Source organism: Hippoglossus stenolepis, chromosome 18 (assembly GCF_022539355.2).
Source record: "Hippoglossus stenolepis isolate QCI-W04-F060 chromosome 18, HSTE1.2, whole genome shotgun sequence".
Lineage (NCBI taxonomy): Eukaryota > Metazoa > Chordata > Actinopteri > Pleuronectiformes > Pleuronectidae > Hippoglossus > Hippoglossus stenolepis.
Window position 1 is genome coordinate 8,984,224 of NC_061500.1, and position 27,885 is coordinate 9,012,108.

General features: G+C 42.2%; 2 protein-coding genes across 3 annotated transcripts; both read right to left on the bottom strand.

Moving 5' to 3' along the window:
* Nucleotides 1–446: 446 nt before the first annotated feature.
* ssh1b (slingshot protein phosphatase 1b) lies at nt 447–15,977 on the bottom strand. 2 transcript variants are annotated; one of them, XM_035184212.2, is made up of 15 exons: nt 15,581–15,977; nt 13,726–13,763; nt 11,284–11,384; nt 9,918–9,982; nt 9,699–9,820; nt 9,538–9,606; nt 9,045–9,110; nt 8,231–8,425; nt 7,772–7,865; nt 7,496–7,624; nt 7,278–7,324; nt 6,766–6,912; nt 6,030–6,230; nt 5,284–5,926; nt 447–5,141 (listed from the first exon to the last, which is right to left on the bottom strand). In XM_035184212.2, the coding sequence occupies exons 1-15, from the start codon at nt 15,659–15,661 to the stop codon at nt 4,536–4,538; spliced, it is 2,604 nt and encodes an 867-aa protein (XP_035040103.1). In that variant the 5' UTR covers nt 15,662–15,977; the 3' UTR covers nt 447–4,535. The 2 variants fall into 2 exon arrangements, with proteins under 2 accessions (XP_035040103.1, XP_035040104.1); XM_035184213.2 differs by lacking the exons at nt 13,726–13,763; nt 15,581–15,977 and adding an exon at nt 12,464–12,695.
* A 639-nt stretch (nt 15,978–16,616) lies between these two features.
* Nucleotides 16,617–22,286, bottom strand: LOC118125532 (synaptic vesicle 2-related protein). Its single transcript, XM_035184215.1, has 16 exons — nt 22,130–22,286; nt 21,894–22,015; nt 20,714–20,799; nt 20,518–20,616; nt 20,350–20,421; nt 20,134–20,258; nt 19,988–20,051; nt 19,742–19,867; nt 19,528–19,656; nt 18,929–19,002; nt 18,480–18,556; nt 18,282–18,386; nt 17,770–17,881; nt 17,596–17,677; nt 17,422–17,511; nt 16,617–17,245 (listed from the first exon to the last, which is right to left on the bottom strand). Exons 1-16 carry the CDS (start codon nt 22,189–22,191, stop codon nt 17,063–17,065), a joined length of 1,608 nt encoding a protein of 535 aa, XP_035040106.1. The 5' UTR covers nt 22,192–22,286; the 3' UTR covers nt 16,617–17,062.
* Nucleotides 22,287–27,885: the final 5,599 nt, after the last annotated feature.

Here is a 27,885-nt window from a genome sequence, read left to right on the forward strand (position 1 = left end):
GCTGCCAGAGATGGGAGCGCTTCAATCAGACATATACAGAGATGCACATACAGGACTTCCCTCATGGTACCTTTTGTGTACTTCACCTTTATTGACTGGACAGTGGAAGTCTGAACTGGCGGAGAGAGAATGGGCAAAGGGCCGGGTCGGAACCAAACCTTCGGCCGCTGCATGAGGACTCGAGCCTCCTCATGATGTTTTTTCCCTTTAAGTTTCTCTTGCTGGATTGATACCTCCTCATAACCAGGAGAATCGATATTTACAGTGTAGTGAAAACACAAATAAGATCTGTTTATCTGTCCATGCTTACTTGTTGTGGGAACTGTTGGGTTTCTCTCTAATTTTTAAGGTCTCAAATATGTATAATGTATTGTTATGATATGGTACTTTACAAATAGAATTGAGTTGAATCAAATACGTGCACAATTATCAGCACAGTAAGCCCATTCTGCAGAGGAAATGGTTTATTTCCATGATAAACATTAGACTGGACATCAGTTTAACAAAATGTAAAAAAAAGTGCATTACACATGAACATTGGCAATGTACAGTACAAGTAAACAAAAGACGATCAACAAAATCCTCCTCCCAGGTAGGTTTTTCATGTTCTGTAGTTTCCACTCGTCTCATGCATTAGGGGGCAAACTTGTGCTCTGTATCAATCCACTCTATAAACGCCCCCCCATCCCCTGAAAATACAATATATGTCTTATTTAATGTCCGTCCTCAGCCTCTGGCCCTTAAAGTAGGATTGTCAGTTTGATGCCTGGGAATGATGCAATAATAATAAATAAAAAATCTATAATTTCCATTTTTAATATAGAGCCGTAAGTCATGTGACTGAATTAGAAATGACCCCCCGAATCTTTTATTTTTTTTTCGCTGTGCACGAGACACAGAAGCGTTCAGTGCTTTTCTTAGTACTGACCACATCCGCAAGCTTCTTGACTCAATAATAAATGGAAGAGAAAAGTATTTACAGACTGGTAAATGTCGGAGACTTAATTAAATCCTTCTTATCCTTATGCTTTAATGTAAATAAATGATAGTTCTCATTCCAGCAAGTAAGGTTCCTCAGCCAGCTATTGAACCAATACCACAAGTTTCAACAATATCAAACAAGTACAATATTATTATAGGCTATTTAATAAATGGAAGTCCATCAAGTATGTGTCTGTTGAGGAAGAGGAGGCTGCTGTGCATGAGCTTATCTGTGTTTGCATACATTATATTAATGTGCCGAGTTATACATTGCAAAGAGCGTGGTTATTATTGGGAGTGAGGGGAAGTCATGTACAAAAAAAAAGAAATCAGACCTTCAACACACTCACAGAAACTCTGCAAAGCCTGTGATGCTTTATGGCGAAGCTAAGGCCGAGGTTAAGGCACTTAAATGCAAAAACAAACTCAACACGTGAAGCAAACAACCAAATATCTGTGCTGCGGTCAGGAAACACAAGCGGAGAGTTGTCGAGCACCGTCGTCCGGCCAATAACTTACTGAGAACCACTGCATTCATTCAGAATTACATGAAGAATACACTGAAGGAATTGTTGGAGATTTTGAGATGCTTGTTTGCTTTGTTGTCAAGAGTTGGAGGAGGAGGTATCACTGTGATGTCTGAATGGAAAACCTAATGCGGCCGCTTAGCTTAGCATAAGGACTAGAAATGGAGGAACAGCAAACATGGGTTTTTGTAAAAATTACAAATAGACTGGAGGCAATTAAATCATACCCATCTTGACTCAAGATATATTCTATATCCATGGCACCCTCCTGGTAAGGTGCAGTAAAATAAAATCTAATGATCTTTTTGAGACATATCTAACCTTGCATTTCCACAACTTAAATCCATTATCCTTTCAGTTTGTGCCTGTCGTCTATGATACGTTCTACATTTGTGCACGAGGGAGGCTTCAGAAAATGCAGTGAATGTTGGAAAATGAAATCAAAATTGAAAATTACACTGAAGTTATAAAAATGATACATCCATTTAATAATTTCAATTGATTTGATTGATTATGACAACTTTTTTTTGCCTTGCACTTACAGCCTTTTACCAGTAGGATGTGCTGCACCCCCTACTTCCAGTGTACTTGAAAAATGTTTTGTACACTTTTGGTTTTTCAGATTTAACGAAATAATTACTTTAGAGGTGCCAGACTTTTCAGAACCAGGCTTCTCCTTCAGTCTTTATGTTGAGCTAAATATGTCATATACTCAATATACTATTCCTTTAGTCCGTCTTTTACACTACGCTTCTTAATGCTTTCAGCTCTGAACTATTTATGGCAACTTTCTGTAAGTGCTGTTGTTGCACCAGACTCAAATGTCCACATGAGGGGAAGGAACCGGTTAAAGGCAAAACCACATTACTTAAATCTAACTAGTGGAGCAAACCTGCAGCTCCCTGGGATTCATTTAAGAGAGGAGAAGGAACAGAGGAGGCATTATTGTTTTTTTCCCCCTAAGTTTCTACAGATAGATTTGAAAGAAAAGCAAAATCTAAAAACAATAAATGATTAGAAAAGGTGATTCAATAATTTGCATCCATTCTTTGTACAGTTCTCCTGAAGCACTTGGATCTCTATACACAGTAATAACACTTGCATGTGCTTTTCCTAAACAGGCGTCATTCAGAACCACTCTAGCACACCCAGTGTGCCCAAAAAAACAAAAGCAACACAACATCAACCAAAGAATAAAGTCCTGCGGCACAGCAACTTTGGATCGGTGGCCTAATTTTAACCAAACAGGTTAAAAAAATATACCTCACGCTGTTCAATGTGCAATATGAAAAGTTAAAATAAGAATTGAAGAACTGATGCACTATAGGGGACTGTGAAACTGGGCTTTGCAGTTTTTTTTAATAGGTTACTTCTCTATTTAGAAAATAAAAGGAAGTCTGGTCTTGTCAGTTGATAAATTCATATTTTTTCTAATTTTTACACTGTAACCAAGTATTTCATTAAATTAGCAAACAAAAAATGTAACGCAAGCCTCTGTCTGATGATTAATGCATCAATTAAATTATTCTTACAGTAATGGGCTCCGGACTGCAAGCTGAGAAAGTGAATACTTCTTTGGAGCATGTGTATTTTTCATTTCTGATATTTTTTTTGTGACTTAGTGCTCTGAAATTAATTCTGACTAAATGTGGATATACATCTGAACTATGCCTGTGCGCTGTGTGAATGGATATTAGAGTTGTGCTCGAGTGTTAAATCTATACGTGATCATTGTGCCTTTGCAAATAATTGTAAATTATAAAGTTTACTGGGTGAGCCTATGACATAAGAGCCAGATGGTTCACTGGTCAAAGGAAACTGTGCTCAGCTTCTCTTATGTTCTCACCTCTGTCCATTTGTTTGTTTGAAAGCAGGATTACGCAAAAACTACCAAACGGATTTCCATAAAACTTGGGCCGAAATAGTTCCCCTTTAAATTTTGGCACCGATCCGGACGATTCAGGAATGTTTCTTTCACTTTCTTTAAGATTGATTTTTTTTTTTTATGGTTTCCCAGAGAATAATTAGGTGCAAACTGAACCTGGCAACATGATATGGCTTTAGTTACATCAGAAATGACCTGAATAAGAGTGAGTGATATTTAAGCTTATCATTGTTTGTTGATGCCTGGATGTTGAAATATGTTTTTGTATTTCAAAACCCTGGTGAAAATGAAAGGTGATTTTTAATGTGTTTTCTGCGTAAGCACGTTGAGGATATGCTTTGTAATACTGCAAAGTCATGCGTGGCTAAACTGAGCACTTTAAGGACTTAATTACATTAACATTAATGGAGGAGGGGGGGGTGAACCAGCCACTGAGCAGAAACAAAAGTCTTTGACCAAAACTAGTCCGACAGATATTCGTGGTCCGAGGTACGACGCTTTTCAAATGCTCACATACGCTCACATCCTTTAAAAAAAATGATTAAGCTTCCACGTGAAACGCTCCGTCGTGATGCAAAAGCAGCTGCGGCAAGAGAAACAGAAGTGAAGTTGAACAGGGATTCCGTTTATCCGTGGTGGCATGAGGACATACTGACTGGAATCAAACAGGATCAACATTCATTGAGCGCCTCTTGATACTCTCGATGAGGTGGATTGATAAAATATACAGGACACCGACAGAAGCAGGTTACTCCAGGTATTTTTCTTTCATCAACATCAAGTGTTAACTACAGCTCTCTGAGGAGTCACAAAGGAACGAGTAGATCTTACAAACCACCACTAAACCTGCATGTTGATGGTAAAATGGCAGCAACTCCAAGGGACGCGAGAGAAGTCTTCAGTCCCAGTATGGCCAGAAGCGTTCAAGCTTTTAATGGTGTGACGGTGAAAACAACCAGCCTCATCTCGATCTTCATGCCAGCAGACGCAAAAGCACAGAGAGCTGCTTGAGGCCAGGACGTGACGGTACAGGTCAGACTCAGGCTTCATTTCTGGTACGACACCACAGCGGCAGTCATCTAAAGGCTCTCAGCCATCATAGTGTACCCGATGGAGGCAGTGTTCCTCCTCCAGCTCCTCCTTTAAGGCAGGGGGCCCACCGGGAGCTGGCCCTCCATCGCCAGGCTCGGCAGCTTTTCAAGCTGCTCCGCCCTCTGTCGCATCAGTTCCAGACCAAACTCTATCCCCAGTCCTGGCATTTGCAGCTGAGCCAGAGCCTGCTGCTGGAGCTCCTCTGCATCACCAGGCTGTAGTTTTAAACCTTCAGCAGTAGCAGCACTGATCGTCCCTGAACCCTCCCTTAGCTGCACATCCACGTTTTCCGCAGTTGGTTCGTCCATGTCCTCCGCCTCCTCGCAACTCATGGGTGAGACCAGTTTCAGGCGATGCGCTGGTGGGACGCCTGGGGCGCATGTGGTACAGGGGTAGAGGTGAGCACAGGGCTGGATCACGTCAGGAGGGACAACTGCAGGGGCCGGCAGAGACTGCAGAATTGGAGTGGAAGCAAAGTTGGTCCCTGGCGGATCTATGTATATAGAAGGGACATTGTAGTGGCGGGAGGGGTTGAGGCGGTGGGAACGACCTCCTGCTGGACGGTCACAGCGCCGACCTTGTGGCAGACGCAAGCAGTCTTTACAGGACTGATAGGAGGGCTTCACCTTTAAAGGGTTTCCTGTGCTCGCACTGTCCTGCAAGGAGTAAAATTGGAGGAGAATACAGTATATGGTCAGTGACATGCAGAATATTTCAAATGTTAACAGCATTATATATGCTTTTTACCTTAAAGTATTTTTAAGATATGCAGATAAACAGAAATCAATCTCAACTCACATCAAAAGCTGCAGGGCAGCTGCGTTTTGCAGCTAGCCGGTTGCTGTTGTTGGTGTTGAGGTTGGCGAGACCTAACCGTCTTTCCTCCGTCTTCTCACCCTCCTCCCCCGCCCTCCTCCCATCTGAACCTCCAGGTGTTTGAGCCAAAGCCGCCATTTCGGCTTCCTCTTTCTTCGCCTCTTCCTCGTCCTCCTCTTCCAAAGTACTGAACTCAAGTCTTAGTCTCATGTCCTCCAGGGGGTCGAGGCGTCCACACGTCTGCGCTGCCGTGCCCTCGCCCGGCAGAGCTAAATGGGCCATGGGGAAACCCTCGTCCTCCAATAGGGCGTCTCTCTCCACGTCTTCAATCTCGATGAAAACCCTCTCCATACCCAGCAGCGGGGGGCCCCGCACTGGGGTGGAGGGCTCACTGTCTAACGCAGAGTCTGACAAACGTCTGAAATAGTAATTATAGTTAAGAGAGTCAAGGGGCTCCATCTCCAGGCCCACAGCCCTGCAGGGAGACGCCCCGCAGCCCCCCCAGGCTTCCTCTCCTCTGAGCCCGGACGTCTCCTCTCCACCAGTGCAGTGGCCAGACGCTTGTAAATCATCTGATCCCTCCTCGTCTGTTCCAGGCCTCCATAGCTTGTTGTGACGATGTTTGCTGTGAAGGACAAGTAAACTTTGGTTTACATGTGAAGCTTGTGTAATTGTGTACCACCCCCCATGACTTGAGCAATCCTCAGTGAGACCTGTAGACTTCCTACCTGGCGTCCAGGATTCCCTCGTACTCCGCCAGCTGCCTCATGAAGCCAGCGTTTGGCTGGGCTATACTCCGCTTCTGCTTGACGAAGTTGTAGGCTTTCTCCAGAGACCAGCCATATTCTTTCATTGCATAGGCAATAACTGTCGAGGCCGACCGGCTCACCCCCATCTTACAGTGCACCAGACACTTGGAGTTATTCTTCCTATTGGACGGGAAGGAGATCTCATTATTTGATGATTAAGTTGATGATGTTAGGAAAGTGAAGCATGGATCAGAAACTATTACACACTATTATTAGATAAATAGGATGTCGGGATTTTTAGGATTGTGCTGTTTTAAAGCTTCACATTACAAACATCTTCTTTTTTTTTTTTTTTTACATCAGGTGAGCATGGGTAGACAGTTGCATAGCAACCAGTCCGACTGCACCATTTAATCTCTCTCTATTACTGGAGCAACTCACAGTTGTGTGATGTATTTGGAGACAAGAAAAATGTGTCCTGCATGACCATAGCCCTGGTTCTGGTCCTGGATAATGAATGATGTAAGACAGTCGAACTGTGACAGCTCATAAAAAAGTCTAAAAACTCCATCTAATAATACCACAGTGCTGTAGGAGCACTGTTACACTCTATCGTCAGCATAGGCCATAACACCAGGCTGTTACAGTCCATATATCTGGATAATTTCACCCTCCACTCAGCTCACTGCTTTATTTTTTATGTGCGGCGCCTCACTTGGCTTTGACGATGAAGTTGTAGGTGTCGTTCCAGTGGGCCAGCAGGTCGGTGGCGTCCTCGTCGTACACACGCACGTTGTGATACGAGAACAGCCCAGGGAAGAAGTTGTCAATCTCTCTGGTCACGTTCAGGATGTAGCCCACTCTGCAGGGAAAAATGAAGGAACGTTAACTGTCAATGCAGGGACCAGATTCAATTCTCTTTCTGAAATTGTCCACATTCAAACCATTTACGCATTAGCCAGCACAATTTCTTTTGGGCGACACGCTGCACATCTCACTTACTTATAAATCAAGTAAATTTTGCTTTAAGAGGTTTGATTATTCCACAGTAACAAACTTTATCAATTGAAAGATGAAATAAATCAATACATCAGCCAGACACGACTAAAGTTAATCTAACAGGGGACATATGTATATTAGCAGCTTCCAGTTAAAATATACATGCATATAATTTATTAAATCCTGTGTAAGAATACACCAAAATATTATGTATGTTTATCAGCTCACCCGCAGTCACGTAGCTCTTCAAGGTTTGAAGCGTTCCACTCTGAGCCCTACGAAGGTAAAGACAGTAAAAATTTTAATTTGATTATTAGGGCTTTATTTCTTAAAGGCTAATTTAACGGTATTTTATTGAGAAAAGAAGAACCACGGTGTGTATTTAAGTATCAGCATGTGGTAAAAATTAAGAATATAATGTAGAAGTATGATGTAAAAACTCTCACCAAGTACACGTGGTCCAAGATAAGTGTGGCCTTGTCCATCTGACCCAGGATCAGGAGCATCTCGTTGTCTATGAACTCCTTGTATTCCTTCAGGTTACAGCTCATGTGCTGCTCCAGCTCGTTACGGATCTGATGTCGAGAAACAAACATGTACAAATATCTATTTATTAAATCACGTATTTCCCACATTCAGTCAAATACTAGTATATAGCTTTACAGGATTATAGACAGATCTAGAACAAATGCACACAGATGAGGTGTTAGTTTAAAACATGCCTCCTTGGACGTGATGTTCTCCAGGTCCTGAAACATCATGATGTTGCGTAGCTTGGCTTTAATGAGGCACTCTGTTCTCTCTCGCTCGGTCGGCCTGCACAGAAAAAAATCAATAGGTCAATATGTTCGTTCAGCTGAAAACAACATACACAAGCTAGACCATAGACTTCATATAAAGATGGACGACAATAAAACCCATAGTGAAGCCACGTCATCATGGTCGCCCCCTGGTGGCTGGCTGAAAACCCCACATGCTCTATATTAGTGGTCATTTTTAAATGAGTTAATAGATGCAATAAAAACAGCATGATTGACAGCTCAGAGTGGCTCACAACTGGTAGAGTGTATCTATAGGATCTTTATACACAGTCTATGAGTAAGACCAATGCTATTAAATCCATTGAAGTGTAGGTGTACTGCAACTGAAACTGTGGCGAGATGCAGCCTGAAGCTTCTCACCGGTCGACAAACATGGTGGGGGAGTCGGGCCGGGTGGTCTCTAGGTCGGTCATGGTGTTCCACTCATTGACGCAGCTCTGCTCCGAGGTGATGCAGCTCTCATAGAAGGCCATCCACGTGAGGGCAATGCCCCCTGGGAAGTAGTTGAGCCGGCGCGACACCTCGCACGCTTTGTGCAGGACCTGCAGGGCAGACCTGTGGCAACGCACAGCAAAAAGGCTTGAAGACCACAAATAACGTGACAGGAGCAGATAGACAGGAGAACAAGGCAGACTTGTTTATTTTGTAATTCTGATGAGTGACCAGCAGGTGGCATGCTGCTGCAAGAGGAGGTCTCTGAGGAAATAGTGTGTGAATAGTGGTCAAAAACTTTAAAGGACAATGAAGATTTAAGGTGACAGAACTTTAAAATGTATGGATTTCTTTTCTTTGGTTCCTTTTAAACTGCAAATTAAATGTCTACGGGATAAACCAACTTCACACTCTAGAAGGGAGACCAGTGTCCAGTGATGGATGGTTCTTCAGTTTACAAGTTGTAACATATTCACAATGTCACAAATTTCAACTAAAATCTGATTTATAACATATTTCTAAGCCAGACATAGTTTTTTCGGTGTACAAGTTAAGGAATGTTTACGATTGTATTTTTCATGTGATTTATGTTACGACTCACTTTGGCACCAGATAACAACAACATGTCCTGTGGTTGGTGCATATGGACTAAAACCTGTTTCTATTTACTTAATGTAAAAGTCTCAACCGACACACCCCACACGCCGCAGTAATCCCATGTAAACAAAAACAGTTTGCTCACCACATTGCCTGCACGGACACAGGCTTGAAGACATGTGAGCGCCCCGCTGTGTTCACGCTGAAACCACTGGTGGAGAAGGAAGAAGAGGAAGAGGAGGAGAAGGAGGAAGATTAGTTTGAGTCCGGGTAGAGATGAGGCGTGATGATGGGGTGTAAACACGGACTGGACGGGGCTCGTTTCATGGGACTATTCAGGCCGTGAACCAGTGGAACATTCCTCCAGCACACAGACACAGGGACAATGTTAACAGGTCAGCAGGAACAGAGAAATGAGGGTAGTTCACTCCTCTGGCACTGGGGGGCAGTAAAACCAGCTTCAGACCTTTAAACCAGCTTCCATTTCACTGTCTTTATTTGTTTTTGTGTTATTTTTATATGTGAGAGGTGCTATATAAATAAAATATCATTTTTATAGTAGTTCTGTAGCTACACTTGTACGGCTGATTCAAGCATTTATATTCCATCTTTCATCAAAAGGAGAAAATGAAACTCACCCATCTCCATCTAAATGTATGTTGGTATCACTCCACAGTGGCAGCACCATCCCAATGGAGCAGTTTTTACTGAGGGTCAGAAAGGACACATCATTTAAAAACATAATAATCGGTGTGAAGGGTACTGTGTGTGAATGTGAGGCTGCTGGGAGATTATTTACTTGTCCTTGTCTGTGAAGTCCATTCCCAGGACGATATTCTCCTCTGTATCTTGATGACCGTTGGTGTAGATGACGACCATGTAGCGCACCCGGTCCGACCATCCGCTCTCTAACCGCACCGCCTGTGGAAACAAAAGGAAAAATAAGAATATCGTGTTTACTGCTGTCGTCAAGATAAGCCCCGACCCATGAGAAATGAAGAGTAGGAATCATACGAACCAGTTTAATGCGATCTTCAGAGCGGAGGATCTTAAACATGACCTGCAGGTGTTGAGGTAAATCACCTGAAAGTGAAACATTTTGAGACTGATGATCAAAATAGAAGAAGATGCAGATGATTTAAGTCTTTTTTCTGACGTGGTCTGATTGAAGCACTTTTATAATGATAATCTGAAAGACACTAATATCCCAACTCACAATACAGACATAATAACACACACACACACACACACACACACACATTAACAGGTTGCACTATCTGGGCTTAATGACACAAAAACTAAGAACCTGCTCAGATCTGGTATTATCATCAGTCCTGAGTGATCCAATCACAAGTGGTCACCACTAAGTGCACGCACCCTAACGAGTCCTGAGACGGTCTGGGACACACGTGGCCACAGTCTTTTCTCTGTGTGAACACGAATGCGTCCTGGGCCACATGTGAAGGACCCCTGACCCAGCTGATGTCCTCTCTCTCTCAAAATCTCCCCCCCACACACACAGTGACATCGGACACCTGTCTCCTCAAACAGCATAATTTGGTTTTGTGTATATTTGCATACAGAGCGGGGACGTGAGATCCGATCACAAGTGGCCACAGGAAACACGTTCAGGACACATTGTAACACCAGGTGTGAACACTGTCCGCTTTTGATCAGATCTCTAAGGACGGATGTCAATAGCAGGTTTGATCAGGCCCTGAAGCTCAGCTACAAACTGACCATTCAGCCTCTTCTCACTGTGCATTAGCAAATGTTTGCACATTTCTCTCAATGAAGACAAATCTACACCCTACAACCTGCTGGTTATCATGTATGTTAGTCACCTGAGTCGTGTACAGACTGAATCCAGACTTCAGACTCAACAAGGACGTCAGATAAGGACCTTGAATTATTTAAAAGAAATAATTTAAAAGGACTGTACTGAGCGTTGAGTTTATTTTTAGACTGAGCATGACTATGACAAATTTTGATGTCACTTTGATGTGCAGACAAAGAGCAGCGGTGTGATTGTGTAAAGTTTGGGCAGAAGAAAAACACATATACCTGCAGTAATTCAGACAACACACATCATCAGTCACTGAGAGCTGGAGGACGACTTCAGCATTGTTCAGCAGGAGCTTGTAAACAGTAACTGTCTATTCATTTGAAATAGCTTTCAGCAAACTGGCTTTTTCTTTGTTTAAATCATTTTTGGGCGTCCCCGGTGTTAACTGCGGGTCACACCCAGCTCGGTAACAGTTGAGAATAAACACAAAACCCACAGAGGGAAAGAGTCACCACAGAAAACATGTTTTTCTTTTGTCAGCAGCTCAAAAAGAAGAAGAGAAAAGCTTCTCTGTTCAGTTGTTTGTGTCTGTTCCTACCTGCATGTTTGTGGTGGCTTGGGGTCTCTGGTCCTTGTGCACTGCCGCCCTGCTGGAGGAAGAGGGCGGCTCCCTTGACCATGAAGAAACTCTCACTGAGGCTGAAACAAAAAGGAGTGGAACATAAATTGAAGGCTTCAGGAACAGTGAACTTTGGGGGACGAGTGACCTTCAATATTCGGAGGAAACTTCCAGATTCAAGTCCTGAAAAAAATCAAACTTGACTTAGAAGGAAAATCATTTCAATCCCACAAGATCTGTTATAGATGATTGTCACAAAACACCATCTACTCATGAAACAAGAGTGAGGAAACTACAATCAGATGCCACCATGATCCACAATCCACCATCATGAGCCACTATCAGCTGCCACCACGATCATGATTTGTAACTGTAAAGACTAACTCTGGTCTCATCCCTCTAAATGACTTTGGTCTGGAGGTTTTCGGTTGTGTGTGTCTGTGTGTCTCAAAGAGTCTCCATTAAGGTTGTAGATTTGTCATTGTGGCCAAATTAGAAATGGAATCACATCAAGGAGAGAAACACAGGAACAGTCATGACACTGTATATTTATGTGCAGTCAGTGGGCACGAGGAGGACGGGAGCCTTGTCAGTCCTGATCCAGCTCTGTGGCTTTAAAACCTGGCTCCCCAGTCCAGTCTCTTTTTGGACGCAGAACTCCTGGGTCATGAGACACTGTGAGGGCCGCAGTGAGCAGGAGGAGCGCTTCAGTGTCTCTCCTCAGACAGGACAGGGCGCCGCTTTGTTTAACCACAGTCTCATTCCACTTTCCCAACCACCACACACACACACACACACAAAGCCTGGTATGACTGAGTGGGACCATCACAAGGCCTTTTGTTTTAGCTCCTCTGCTACGTGGTGTCACTGTTCCTTTTCAAATTTATGCAGACGACTGCGACAGCGAGGTTAATTACCAACAAAGCTTGACGTACCAAAAAATAACTTAACAAGAAAGAAAAATCCTCATTTATGACCCAGATTAAAGCTTTAAAAAAGAGCCAGCGCGTTTATAAAATCATCTCCTGTCCTTCAAACGTGAACTTTTTGATGCTGTTAAATGAAATACCAGACCTCACGTACTCCCACTAAGTACGACTAGCTCAAAAAAGTGTCCACTATTGTGTCCTAATGTGTTTGTGCCGCTGTGAAAACTTACATGCGACAGATCTCCCTCCGAGTCAGAGCAGCTTTCTCCACAAAGTCAGGCAGCACGGTCAACATGGCTTTATGTGACGGTTTCACCCCCAGATGCATCCTGACGCTTGTTCTACTGTTTCCTGATAAAACACTAACTTTTCCAATATGAACCTATTTCCAGTTCATCTTCTAAACCTGCATACCCGGCTGCAGCCTCCTCTGGCAGCATGTGTGTCTCATCATGGTCTTGGTCCCAGCCCGTCCTTCCCCTCCCTACTCCCACCACCCCGGTGCTCGATTCTCCTCATCCGTGCCGTTGTGTCTCCTCCCCGTCTCCTCCTCACAGGCAGCGCTCCCTCCGCAACGCTCGGCCACAATAGCATCATTCACGCAGGTGCGGGGAGGCGGTGGAAGACGCTGCCTTGGCGTCAGGCTGAAAGTTTGACGTGCAGAATCTGTAACACTGATGAATCACTGAGCAGCAGAAACATGTCACCCACTGAGTCAGACAAAGCATGACACGACTGTTTCAACTGTGACGGACCCACACACACACACACACACACACACACACACACAGGCACCGAGCACAATGACAGACTCTGTGCCAGAGCTTTGCTGACACAAACTATTGCCTCTGTGACGTTGTGCTGATTAAAGAAAAGCTTTGTGACCGAGCAGGAACAACTGTTTGCGTGATCTCCGTTAATGTAACTGTTAAACCAGTCACGTTAATCAACAGCACTGCCAGACAGTTTTTCCTCCTTCACAGTGAGACACTCAGAGCCATGAGAGAAGAGAGACTGAATATAGACTGTACGAGAGACAAGTGCTGATGAGGAGCTTCCACATAACCTCTTGTTTATGTCAGTTGAAAATGGAAATTGTTTTTAAAAGAATATTTTCAGTGATTGACACAGATTTTCAATGCAGAAGCCACAAAAAGTGTCATATTTCTCTTTATAAATCAGAAAAACACACATTCTACAACTCTGAAATGTTTTAAAATTACTAATAAGTAATTATGACGAAAGATTTGTCGATTTTTATTGATGCCTGTTTTTATTTTCTTCTATTTTAGGTCCCTGGGTGTTTTATAAAGAAGTCAAACACACTGACCATGGAGGAGGGTAAGTTTAAAAGCAGCTAAAGCCAAAAAAAAAAGAGTCAACAATAACAAAAAATGTATCTGGACACTGGAGTTTGATTCCAGCTTTTCGTTGCAGTAAAATGTTGTTTTGTGTAATAGTTGTTTAACTTTTTAAAAGAGAGAGATCTCACCTCTGATTAGTTTTCCGGTCATCCTCACTTCCAAAGTCCTGAAAGACAAAAACAAGGCAGACAATTTAAAAACTGACCGAGTGTTACACTGTGTGAACAAAAGCAAGAGATTTTACATTTTACTCCTGAGCTGAAAACAACTCTCTCTGTGAATCTAGTGTTTGTGGCTGCAGACATGAAGAACAGGGGAATTGTTGTGTCCTGCACAGTAACTCAATTAATTGTTGTTTAATTCTTTAAATGTGTGAGTTGGTACAGTTGAGCCAATCAGTGATTATGTGTAAATTGGAATACGGTGTTCCAGCGCCATCTGCTGGCTCTTCCTGGTCAATGCTGTGATCTCATATATGAAAAGTCCCATGGAGCTGTCAGCTGACTCGTGAGGACACCTTCAAGTTCAGGAAAATAACACATCACACCAGTTATTCCTCCGGCTGCTGACTCTTGCAGAACAGTGAGAGGAAACCGATATTTAAAAAAAGAAAATCACTTATCAACTGAAGGAAGATTGTCACTGCTTGTTTTTGAGCCTCGGCTCCTTCAGCCTACTTACGAGCACTTTATCCACTTTCCTTAAAAATGTGAAACTGGAGCAACGACTCTGGTGCTGCGATGACTTTGTTTGATGCTGTGTTTAAATATTAGATTATGGCTCATACATAAGATTGTTTAATGTGGTTCTGGTTGTGGCCTCTGCAGCATCCTACGTGACTTACTAAGTTAGTTTTTCTTTTTATAGTGTTTCTGCAAGTTCATAAATAGAAGTGGGACAAAATATCGATACAGCAGTAAATCGTTATAATTATAGATGATAGAAATGCTGGCGATATTATTACTTATTTGGTTATTTACATATGTATAGTTTTGGACTTTTGACAGAGGCACTACGGTAAAACTTAATGTACTTTTTGTACTTTGCTCGCTCTCAGTGTGCGTCTGTGACACCGAATTGCAGTAAATAGCTACACAAATCCTGCACTTTACCTCTTTAGGGGCATTTTCTTCTTCAGTTAGACAGATATCACATCGTATTGTTATATGATTATCTTGGAATATATCAATTAATGCAGAAAGTGTCGTGATATTATCGTTATATCGCAGGTTATGGCATTTCCCTTTTAAAGTTTCAGCGTGTAGAATTTAGTGACATCTAGTGGTGAAGTTGCGTGTCGCAGCTGAATAACAAACATGAAAGAGAACCCGTGTTAGCCTTCAGTTGTCATAAAAACTCAAAAGGAGTTTAGTTTGTCCAGTCTGGGCTACTGTTTAAATAAAACATGGCGTCCTCCCGTCGTAAAGATAAAGTGTTTAAATATAAAAGGGCCCTTTAAAGAAAACAGCCATTCGTACAATTTTAGACGAAACAATATTTGACTCACTTTCTGCCAATAGATCCCTTTCACCTAAATCTCACACACTGGACCTTTAAAGTCTCCTTCTCCCCCCAATCACCCAGACTGCACTGCTGCCAATAAAAAGAGCCCAGCACCAAAGCAGGGAGGACAAACCTGAACACAAACAGCAGCAAATGTTTGTGCAGCAGCAAAATGAGCACTTTGTTCTGACAGCTTAAACCCCCTACCACCACCTCCTCCTCCTCCCTCTTCCTCTCCCCCCTGTGCAGGATTTTGTTTACAAATCCGCCGCCACAGTTGCCACATACAAGTCTGGTGCTGTTATAACACAAATAAATCAAGTTTCTCAGCAGTGACGGAAGTGAGGCGAACCCCCCGCCGCACCCCACCCCCTGCACGATGTCCAGCAACCACCCAGACTGTTGTTGAGGAGAAATCCTGCAGGCGCATTCATCTCACGCCGCGGACACAAAGAGCAGACACCGGCTCCTTCCACTCACCTCCCCCGCACTGCTGTTGGTCGTGCTGGCCGAGGATGCTGCACTGGGGGTGGGGGAGCGCTGCAGAGTCACCAGGGCCATGGTCGGCGGGCGAGGAGGAGGCGGAGGAGGTGGAGGAGGAGGAGAAGGGCGGGGAGGACGCGAGGAGATGCGCCGCGGAGATTGTGTCTCTGTCACCGGGGAGAAAAAAACGCCAAGTCAGACTCCGCTGCTTCTCATCCAGCGCCGCCTCGCTCCCGAGTCCCGGCGGCGGGGCTGCTGCTGCCTCTCGGCCCGGCTCCGTGCGTCCTCTGCGGTGACCGGGGTCCTCATGTGCGGGGGGTCGTGAGGGAGTCGCTGCGTGATTTGCGGGGCTTCATCATGTCCGCAGACACACAAACACAACACGGTGCAGGTTGAAGCGGGGCACACATGACAGGCAGCTCCGGCGGCCGCCTCTGATTGGCTGGCCTAGTTCGCGTGTGCGCTGTCATTGGGCCAATGTTGTCAAGGTGACTGGCCAGACTAGGAACTCCCAAATACAAATGTTGATGAAATTATCCTCATGTTATGAAACACACAGCAACACCAGACTTTTCTATTATTATTATCATTAAATATCTAAATCTCAATTCAAAGTATTGTAATTATTTTGTATTTTGATAATTTACTATGAATTATTTCCAAATTCAACACCAATTATTGGATTATTTTCTTTATTATATTATATGACTGTATAAAATTCAAAATTTCAATTCCTATTGATTAAAAACCGTAGTTTTGTATATTTTAATTACTCATCAATAATTAGATTAATAATCTGATTCTTTTTTTATATTATATCATGTCTTATTTTCTATTATTTACTATAAAACTTTTAAAGCCTAATATCCTGTTGTCCAAAAATGCCATAAAATGCATTCTTTTGTCTGTTGTTCAAAACACCCAAATAATCAAACAAGAGAATAATTGGATATGTGTGTAGACTAATTCAATAATCAATTTATCCTTAATCTACAGCCATAAAATAATCACATGTCTCTTAATAAAATACAAGCTGAACAACTTTAATATACAAAAGGCATACATACAAAATAAATATAAACCAATATTCTTTTATCGGAATATTACTAAATAAACTTTACAGCTTCTTCAGGGCAAAATCTTAAAATGTGTAGCTCAAAGCAGAGCCTTCACAGTGCGTCATTTCCCCCCCAAAATGTCCCTTGCTTGTCCTCATGACTGAAATGGGGGGAGAGCATAAACAAACCGAGCACCAATGTGCTTCCGGTCGCCTGACGTGGGCAGTAGGTCCACCCTTGATTATCACCGGCTGCTTGTAATGTGATTGTCCCGCTCTGCTCTTCACCCATCATCGCTCAGATGATTTAGCCCACAGTTGAAGAGACAACAGCCACATCACGGCGCAGGCTGCGAGGCGACCAACACATCCTTCCTCTTCCTCTTCTATTTGCGTTTGTCCTGGTCAACCTAAACCCTGTCCTAGGACCGTGGATCCTGACTGCTTGTGTTGTCTGCCTGTCCTCCGGCCTCCTGGTCAAGACTGGACTCCTGCAGACCTCGGCCTAGCGTTTCAATGGGCAGGATCAAGGCCGCAATGCCAGCCAGCACACAGCAGCCACAGTACACGGACAGCGTCAAATACACTGATGTTCTGAGCATCACCTGGAAACAAAAACACACTGAGGAGGGAAATCGGAACGATCGTCTGCTATAACAACTCTGAATTTAAACCTGTAATACAGCATCACAAAAATAAACAACGTAAACAAGCTGTTATTTAATGAAAATTAGTACAGCTTAATGATATATAGCAAAATATGTAGCACTGTGCCTCATACCTGTGCCACAAAGGGGGTGAGGAGAGCACCCAGCCTGGCTATCGAACTGCAAGCCCCCATTGCTAAGGCTCGGATTTCTGTAGGAAACACCTGAGAGAAAAGAGGCAACAAAATTGTAGTTAAGCATTTTATTGGCTATTTTTAAAAAGTAAAAAAATGGTGTATAAAACCTACTTCTGGTGTGTAAACAAAAACAATTTGGTATCCTCCAGAGATGAAGGCTCTGGCGAGGAAGATGAAGATTGTCAGAGCCGTCCTACACAAACAGAAAGAGAAAGGCATGAGAGTGTTTTAATGTATTGTTTTGGTTGCTTTATGAGGAGTTAAGGCACACAGAGACCAACTTACCTCCCGATACAAGCGAATAAAGGCAGAATGGACAAGGAAAATATGAAGAAACACAGAGCCATGCTCTTCTTCCTGCCAATAAACTCAACTGCCAGGAGGGCAAGCACGAGACCTGGAACAAACATGAGAAAGATACAGTGACAGTGAGGATAAATAACAATTCAGCCGTGCCACTCCCTTAAACATAACATTTGCATTGGATTCATTAGATTTGCTGCAGGCCTGGGGGGGGGTTTCCTCAAATATTTAAAATCTCTTAATTTAAATGTGGTGCAGCTTTACATGTGCATCACATGTAAATGCTTTTGCCTCCTCAATTCTATTGTATGAAATCTATTAGATTAGACTTTCTGTGATCTCTCAGATTTTCTTACAGTATTTATTGATGATGACAGAGACGTAAGGAAGCTTAACGCTGCTCTCGGCCGCAGCATCATGACGTGTCTTTACCTCACAGCTCCAATTACTACTCCACAGCTGATAGGAAAAAACGCAAATATACTGTACTTCACCTGGGAATTCAGCCAACGTCGTCCATAAAAGGTCTTTGTAATCGGCCGATGTCAAATATTTGCATTCCAGACTACAGCTGGGCTCGATCTTGGCCCCTTGCGTCGCTATAAGGAAGGAGGGAGGTTTTTATTTTTGGTATTTGGCTCAAATTAAGACAAATGTAAAAAGCAGATCCACCTGGAGCAGCTGCCACTTACCTCCACACGAATCTCCAGCCTGGAACATCTCAGTTGTCAACAGGACTATGCCGTAGTAGGCGAAGGCATTTGAAAACCTTTGGATAAAAAACACTTCAGTTGTGTCACGCACAAAGGGTTTAAAATATTTAAATACATGGCTGGATAGCTATGGGCTCCCATGAAGCATCTTTTGCTTCCATCACTGTGCTAACACACAAGGAAAGCTCACTATTATTGTACCTGGTGCCCTAGATACCAACCACTGCTTCTGTAATACGACCTGCACATATAGGTTTCAGTAAATCAGAGACATAGATAACAAGAACAGGAAACTTAAAACCATACAATGCACATCTATAAGGTGAAGTAATAATTTAAACTGGGCCGATACCTGTTTTTGCGATTGGTAATCGAACCTCCATTGAATCACTTCCTTTGTTCAAGTAGAAAGTGTAATTTAAACTAACCATATGAACCACAGGAGAAGAGTCGTCTTCCAGTACTGAGGAGCGAAGAGATCTTTGATCCGTCCAAGGTTATTCTGTAAAATTTATTTTCAATCTTTTTTTTTTTCATTTTATCCAAAGACACATAAAAATACAAATAAATACAAATGCATGAAGAACACAAAAAACTTAAAAGTAAGATAATTTAAGATAAGATAAGAATATATGCAGTAGCTGTATAAAAGCATTTGCTTCTGCCTGAGCCCTCATTATATAACGTGAAGACTGTTTGGACTTTGTTTGCACTATATTGATTAAATGAAAAGTCAATCAATCAATCACGCATCACTGCAAACGGTCCTTGAAGTTCATTATAAATTAATACCAAGCCTGATGGATCCGATTCCTTTTCTCCATGGACTCGTCATGAAAAGTAAGAGTTGAGAGGCCTCTAACGCATTGCAACCATATCGTCACTGCTGTAAACCCAGCTAAAAGTACTTGTTTTTTCCGTAAAGTAAAATTTGATAGGTCATTCAGAATATTGTGATGGAAGAGTGGGGCAGGTTAGAAGTTATCAATCTTCTTTTTCACATTCTGTAAAACATCTGTCACCGCACCTGTTTATAAGCAGCCATCTTCCCCCGAGGCATGGCCTTGCCGTTCTGTTTGGCGATGGACATTAAAGTTACCAAGGCTTTATCACTTCTTCCCATGGAAACGTCAAAACGAGGACTTTCCGGCAGCCACTGCGAGACACAGAACGTTCGGTTGAGAGTTTGACTGCAGCTGGATTTGTGTTCGGGATCTCTATTGTAAAGGTAGAGTACGTACATAGCAAAAGCAAATGAAGACTGCCACTGGTAACGTGGACAGGCCGAGCAGCCACCTCCACCCGAGGGTGGGCATTATCAACAGGGCCAGGAGGACCTCGAACACAGCACCGATTGCCCAGAACATCTGATGCACACAAACACATCAATCAGGCGGGAATTAATGAACTGTTTTACTCAATTGGATTAAATATTCAATAGAAGAATAAAGTAAAATCTTGCATTAATAACAAAATCACCACAGTACCGCAATCAGCATGATGCAGGTGCCTCTCTTCTTCGCCGGGAGGAATTCTGAGTAGAATGTCACCCTAAAAAGAGACCAAATATTTGTCTTTGCTGTTTAACATTAACAAATCTTGGAGGCGTCTCGTCATGAAACAGTGAACTCACGCCTGAGGAGCTCCACCGATGCCGAAGCCTACGAGGCCCCGCAAGACCAAGAGCCAGCCATACATCGGAGCGAAGGCGCTCAACAGGCCGTAGTACAGAGTGAAGCACATGCAGAGCACCAGACCCTGTTCACCGCAGAAACATAAGCACGTGAGATAATAAAACAAAAATGTCACAAATCATATGTGAGGACCTGAGAAATGAGACAATACCCACAATTTTCCTGCCCTTCTTGTCGGACAAATTCCCCCAGAGAGGTGAACTGATCCCCATCCCGACAAACACCACCTGAGTCAGAGAGAGGAAAAAGGTTAAACCGACGAAACATTATCAGGCATTCGTAAATATCAACAAGCTGTAGAATACCAACACAACAGACTTTACCGATGTGAGCAGAGCCATCTTATAGCTGGGCAGCCTCCACTCACAGTGCAGCTGTGGTCCCAAGATGCTGAGGATCATCATCTCCATGGCGTCTCCTATCTGCACTCAGAGAGACACGGCGTTGCATGACAGACGCACAGTCGGCGCATTGGAAATCAGGGAGAGACGACCGGTCCGCGTGTTTCAGGAGTCTTACCCATGAGAGTCCGGTGAGGAGCGACAATTTCCACTGGAACGGCCCAAAACCGACAGCGTCCAGTGCCTCTTCCACTGTAAAGGTTTCTGTTCAGGAGACATGACGGTCGCTGTGAGTTCACTCTGAAGAACTGCATCACGTAAGAATCCAAAGAAACTAATTCCATCAGAAATGCAACCGCACACACACTCAAATATTGTCATGTGATGTAAGGATGCTACAAGCTGATGAATGACTCCAGCACAAGCTCATCAGACTCATAGCTGACAACAGATCTCAGATCAATACTCACGCTCAGAGGAGAGTTGTTGAACTGGAGTTCAGTCAGACAACTCACGTTCAAACATTTATTGCAGCATTAGAACAGGTTTAGTGTTTGGTGTCTAGGCTCCAACTTAATCACTCCCCCATATGATTACACAGGAATGATGGGAGTGGTGAGCAAATACTTGTAACCCCCCGTCGGAGCCTACAGGTGGATGCTGGGGTGGTGGAGGGGCTGAAGCAACTGGTAGCAATACTGCAGCAACAGTGCGAGCAAAGGGGATGATGGGAAATTTCTCTCTGCTTAAATAGACCACCTGATAAGGTGGGTGTGTATTATAGATGGTTGTGGAGAGTCACATGATTTAAGTATTTAAATGTACACATTTCCATTTTATTCTACTTTCTACTTCTATTCCTCTACATTTCATAGGGAAATATTGCAGTTTTACATCACTACACTTTAGACAAGATAGATTAGATAAACTCTCTAAAATATATGAATGAATATATATAACAACTAAAAACTATGTAAAACCTTATATATAAAACTTCTAAAAATATGTAAAACACCATATATATATATATATAAAAATACTAAAATATATAGAAATACTAAAAACTAGATATAAAACTACTATATAAAATATAAAACTACAAAACTTTTGTTAAACACACTAAATAATTACAAAAAAATAATATTTCAAACTACTAAAAATACGTAGAACACTACGTACAAAACTACAAACAAATATATGAAAGAGTTAAATTCAACTCCACCCAATCAAACTATGTCATGTTACTGCTCCAACAAGAATCCAGTAATATAACAACAAAGCACTGGCAGCTGCATAATGAATAACTTCACATACTTTCACATTATATAGAGATAAGTAAACTGTGAAGTTGCAGGAACCTTCAGTGTGATGATCAGACGCAGTGCTGGGAGCAGACTCTCTGGAGGCTGAGGTCACTGTGCAGATCTCGTTCTCTGTTCCCTGGGACTCATCACTGTCGGCCACGAAATCCGCCTCACACCTGAAAGTCGCCACAGAGGAAGGAGAGCAACAGACGTTTTAAATAAACACGTCAGAGTTGATCATGATCTACATTCAAGGGAGGAGTGTAAATCCCTACATTTCCCTGTTTTACCTTAGTTCAGGATTCCTCCAGCGCCTGTAGGTGACCTGAGCAGGTCTGAGGAAAGAGTCCATTTCAGAGATAGCGCCAGCAGCGACACACAGAAACACCGGTGTGCTGTTTCCACTCTGCAGAGGGCGTCACCTCCTCACACCTCAACTCGCCAGACCCGCTCTCTACCTGTTTCAGGTTTCAGGCTCCAGGCTCAACCAATAAGAGAGCAGCAGTCTGCACAGGTGAGAGGGGGAGTCACACCCGTGAGCGAATTATGAGAGTGAAAGTAGAGAACAACACTTTTCATTTGACCTTATTGTAGTTTTATTCTTGTTTTACTCTAGTGTGAAGTGCTTTGTAACTTTGTCAAGAAAAATAAATAAGATAAATGAATAAATAGTCCAGCCTCATCACATAAATCCCCTTAAATCTCAAAATGTGAAAACAATAAAAGATGAAATCTGAGTCAATAGTGTGATGAAAACAACCACCAAGCCAGATATTTAAATACAAACATTATCTATCGTGAGAAATTTAATTTAAAACAAAAACGTAACAAGTAGAATAATCAAGGCTAAGAACAGTTGGCTACATTTAATTATTTTCAGGGCCCCGTTCCCTCACGACCACAGACAGGTCGCATATAATGTAAGAATACAAGTATTGCTAAAAGAGTAAAGTGAGTTTTGAGGTTTTGATCAGGGAGAGTTGCAGCCTGTCTCCAGCTCTGAGGCCGAGCAGCTCAGTATCTGTTATAGCCTCCAGCCGTCAGCAGGTTGTGCTCTACTTTTCCCAAAGGCACATTACAAACTAAAGGTTTACATTCAACATCCGATTAAGTAAAAATAATCAGAATGTTACATTGCTACGGATGAAGACAACAATATACAGGAAAAAAAAAAACGACAAATAAGAAACTTGTTCTGCTACTAAGTTCTGCTACTGCACGAGCAGTTATTTAAATATAAATATATAAATTAAAGCTAAAAATGTATTTTGTTATTTTTATCCTAATATATGTTTTTGCAATGATAAATGTCAGTGGAGTAAAAAGAACAATAATCCACTATGTGTGTAAATGTGTAAATCTACTCGGTATAATTACATAAAAGAAAGTCAAGTACACTATTGACTTGAGTAAATGTACTTAGTTACATTGCACCACTGTTTGACAGTGTGTTATACATTTAATTTGTACAGTTGAATTAGTTTGTTTCCTCTCTGTGAGAATATCTTAATAAAATAATACAATAAACTGTATCTACAGCTGCTGGAGTCTCTCAGCCCTTTCAAGTGAATAAGGTCGACCTGAAAATCAAAGCAAAGTGGGACACAGTGAGGACATGCTGAGGCTGCTGCATTATGGGACGGCCATAAATACAGTACAGGTAGAAATTACAGTCCGGTCCCTCGTCCTCGCAGCTTCCTCTGCGGTCACATCGGCTGGACAGACTCACACAGACTCACACAGACTCACACAGACTCACACAGAGACCGAGCAGAGCTTCTTTTAGATTTACTTACAGAACTGCGACATGGACGCAGAGGTAAGATTTGGGTGGTTTTTTTTATGCTTGAAAACTAAAATATTAGCCCGATGAGATAAATGCTCATGTATTATGCAAATGACTTTTCCTGGTAACAGATATTGAAGCTGTTATGATTTCAGTTGCATGCAAAGTCGCTTGGATGTTGAAAATCTCTAAATCAGTTGGTTTTGTGATGCTGTGTCCTCGGTCCCCTGAAAACTAATATCCTCACAGCTTGTTGTGGCCTTCAGAGTCCTGCTCCTGCGACAGCAATCCGTTTGCTCACATGAATAAGGGATCAGTTGAAAGTTTAGTTGTTTGGGCCTAATTGAGCCTGTGAATATTTATTTGGACAAGTGGTGGATCAAGGACACTCGTCCTTCACTCTGTAGAATCGAGACTGCAACAGGCCATGTTATTCTGCTCCTATCTGATGGTGAGGTGTTGAGGTGGGTGTATGCTTGTGTGTCTGTGTGTGTGTGTGAGTCCGTACAGTTAAAGTATTCAGCTTTTCTGATTACTACTCTATCAATATGAATCTTTAGTGCAGGGGTGATGTCATGAAATACATTTTTTTTCTTTCGAGCCACAACAGCTTCCAAGAACTGAGTCTGGTCCGAATAATCAAATACCAAATGCATGTTGATGATTAATGCTCACATTCTTATTCTTCTTGTATTTTAATGCTCCTTTTTGGAATCAAAATATTTTATTTAAATATTTTGGATCATATTATAATGCACTTCATCAGACACAGTTATTTTATGAATAATTTAATGAATACTGCATTGAACAACGATGCATTTGAGAAGTTTGATTTTACTGGTGAGAAGTGTGTTTATGCGTGAAAACTTAAAGTTTATCAAAAAGTTGTTTATTTTGTGCATTGGAACCAAAACTCAGATTTTACATTTACATTAATATCAAACAATTTATAACAATCCCCTGTTCATATTATCAGAGCTGTGACTGTTGGTTCATTTTCATAATCTACAATGTTTTCTCATTTTGGGATTTATTTTAATTTAAATTTTCCTTTTATAGTACAGTATTTATCTTTAAAGCAAAACTGTCAGAAATATATTCAGAGCTTCATAGATGGATGACAAACAATCTGCAAAGTGTATGTATAACTATACGAATGTCCCTCTGGTGATTGGCAAACACTCACAAATGCTGATATGTGATATATTCATTAGAATCCAAATGGTCATACTCCACTGATCCTTAGGGACCATTAGGTTTTTTTAAGGTTCACCACAAATCAATAAGATGTGACCTTTAGCAAGTGTCTGTGTGTTTTTATTGAGCACCTTCACATTCTAAAAGCAGCTTCTTTAAAGATGGAGCGGATCCTCAAAATCCTTCACTATTTGCATAATGGATTACATTATGTTAATTGATGTTTTTTTCCAGAGTGCTCTCTTATGTCACTGCGTGTTGCGGCCGATCTTCAGGCAGTAACGTAAGATGCCTTTTGTTGATGCCTGCAGGAAGCGCAATGTTAAAATTTAAACAGACGGAATTGGAGGGCAACGTTACTCGGCCCGCAGGCCTGTCACAACTGAAACGTAAGAAAAAGATAAGACAAAGGCACCAGGATGGAATAATGTTTAAAGTGTAATGTCCATTTTAGAAATAGCATAGAGGGCTTGCTACGTTGGCTCCATCTTTATCTCGTCTTCCTTCACTTTCCTTCACTTTTTTAAAACAATGGCAAAAAATGCTCAATAAATATAAAAAATATATATATTTAGTGAAATTAATGTTGATTTATGTGTTAAAATAGGGTAAAGTCCATTTGATCATTTCATACTCTAATTACTTTGATACTATATGAGGTTTTGTCAGAGGATTCACGATAATTAAATGAGAATATGACGGTACATGTGTAATTAATTTGTGATGAAATTGGTTCCGATCGCTGTGTGTGTCTCTAATGAACAGTTAGTAATTAGTTTGAAATGCATCTGCCTAATCAAAGATCAGTAATCGAATACCTGTGCAGTAATTTTGTGGGGAGGAGGGTGAGGAGGGGTCTCCGGGAGGATACAGTTACCACATCCTTGTGTAACATACCTGCAGATACACACACACACACACACACACTCGTCCTTAAACACATAGTGTAGCTGTTCATCACTCAGGTGAAGCACTGAAATGAACGTTTGCTGCCGGCGCTCCATGAATGTTTAACCAGCTCAGTGCTCCCAGAGCCAGGTAGCTCATCACTGCACCAATACCCAGAATGCAGGGACGCCAGCCCAGTAGGAAGCAGCAGGGTCACCCTCCTCATCCTCCTCCTCCTCCTCATCCCGGCCTCTCAGTCCCAGGCGTGGTACCAGGTCCGCTGCGAGCCAGTGTTTGAATCAGGGGGCCGATGCAAACCTGAGGGTCAGAGGAGAAAGAGAAGATTCTCGGTGAAATACCAGTGGCTGACTTGAACAGAGTGAACTATGGGAGAACTTCTCACCGACTGAAAACCCTTTTTACTGAGTTGTGCACCTGACGACTGACGTTCAGAACAGTTTGGATTTATCAGGCTCGTCACACAGGACTGATTCAGCCATGACTCACATGGCTTTGGAAAGCAAGGAGGTAATTACATGGACCTGGCGTGTGTGTATAGTTAACTACTGTTTCAAAGTTCTCTGACATGTTCTTTTATTTGTAGAAAAATGAGACAGTACAGGTCAAAATATTTGTAGATTCACATAAACTTTAAATTTGCACCAATTTATATTTTTATTCTGACTTCACAAATCCAATTACTAAGTGTAATATTAAAGGTGTTAATTGTTGTTCAGAAATGATCTCTATGTGTATCTGTGCCCTTTAGCCTTTTTCAGCGTGTTGTTTTGGGTTTTGGCAAAAATCTGTGGCACCAAATCACAGACAACGTTGCCGGTGAACCAGCCAGAGAAGCATTTAGCAGCTAAAGATCCTCATTGTTCCTTAATGAATCGGTGAAGACCAAAAACTGAGCTAAAAGGAAAGTGACTTTGTACCTGGTGGCAAGGATCACAAGTCTAAATGAATGCTTGTGTTGAGGACATAGGTACTCGCTCACTAGCAGCTTCACAACAACATGTTTCTGTGAAGATAATGTGTGAACGTGGTGTTTTCAGCTTGCTTCACTGCCTCCAGGTGGACAAAAATAAATGAATGTTGCTTTAAACAAACACTGAAATGGATTTTTCTGTTCAGTTGATTCTTTACCATTCAGCAATGCAATGCAAACAGGGCGATGAGTTTTTCACCGTGTCTTGCGTGTTAGTGTGAAACAGTAGCAACGGAGGAGGCACTGGACTGGTGTGATGGAGGCCTGTTTGACGGTCAGGTTTCTCTGGACACCTGGAGCCCCCTAAATGTGTGTTGCCCCGGGTGATGCGTGGTGTCAGTCAGTGGCCCACGAGGAGCGCTATCTCTTTCAGGAGCCTAACTGCCACTTTGTGGCTGCGTAACAGGATCCGGCACCATACTGGATAGACAGGGACAATGGAGCGCCCTCTCGGGTGATGGTCTCCGGGTCAGATAGACTTTCCTGTTCTGATGAAGCCTGGCATCAAAATTTGATGTTCTATGGTACTAGTTCGTTTCGGAGCGTTTGATTCATCCGTGGTCGTCTCTCTTCCTTTAACCGCTAAAGGTCATTTGCACTCGCACACTTAAATCAGAGGCCAGCGCTGCCAAGAGAAGTCGCCTCTTATCTTCCACTTCTTTGGTAGAGCTGTCCATTGTCTTACAGGATAGTGTTTGTTTTCTCACTGGCCGTGTGTTCGGTGGAGGTCATGTTACTTTTGAATGGAATAAAATCTCTGTCCCGTGCTCCGTGCCCACAGAGCAACAACAGGGCAGAGTGACGGAGAGAAGCCGCTCATTTTTTTACCCCTCATTGGAAATTTACAGCAAAAGCAAGTGTCACAAAGAATAGTTGGTCTGTCAGAAGAACTGTTCATCTGCATTTATAGTTTCAACCTCTGTGAGGACATTTCTGGTTTCTCATGTTATTATTACTGCTACAATCTTAGTTTATCACATTAGGTCAGTGTCTAATGTTCATGTTAGCTATTTAACAGTTTATATTTAAGGGGTATTTCATTTCTAAAGTTTAATTATTGCCATTAGTTGTTAGAGGTTGACTTCTTTGTTGTTTTAACATCTGTCAAGAGAGTCAGTATTATATTTGTAACACTGAGTAAATAAATTATTGTTAATAATTTTTTGCTGTTCTAAATAGCATTT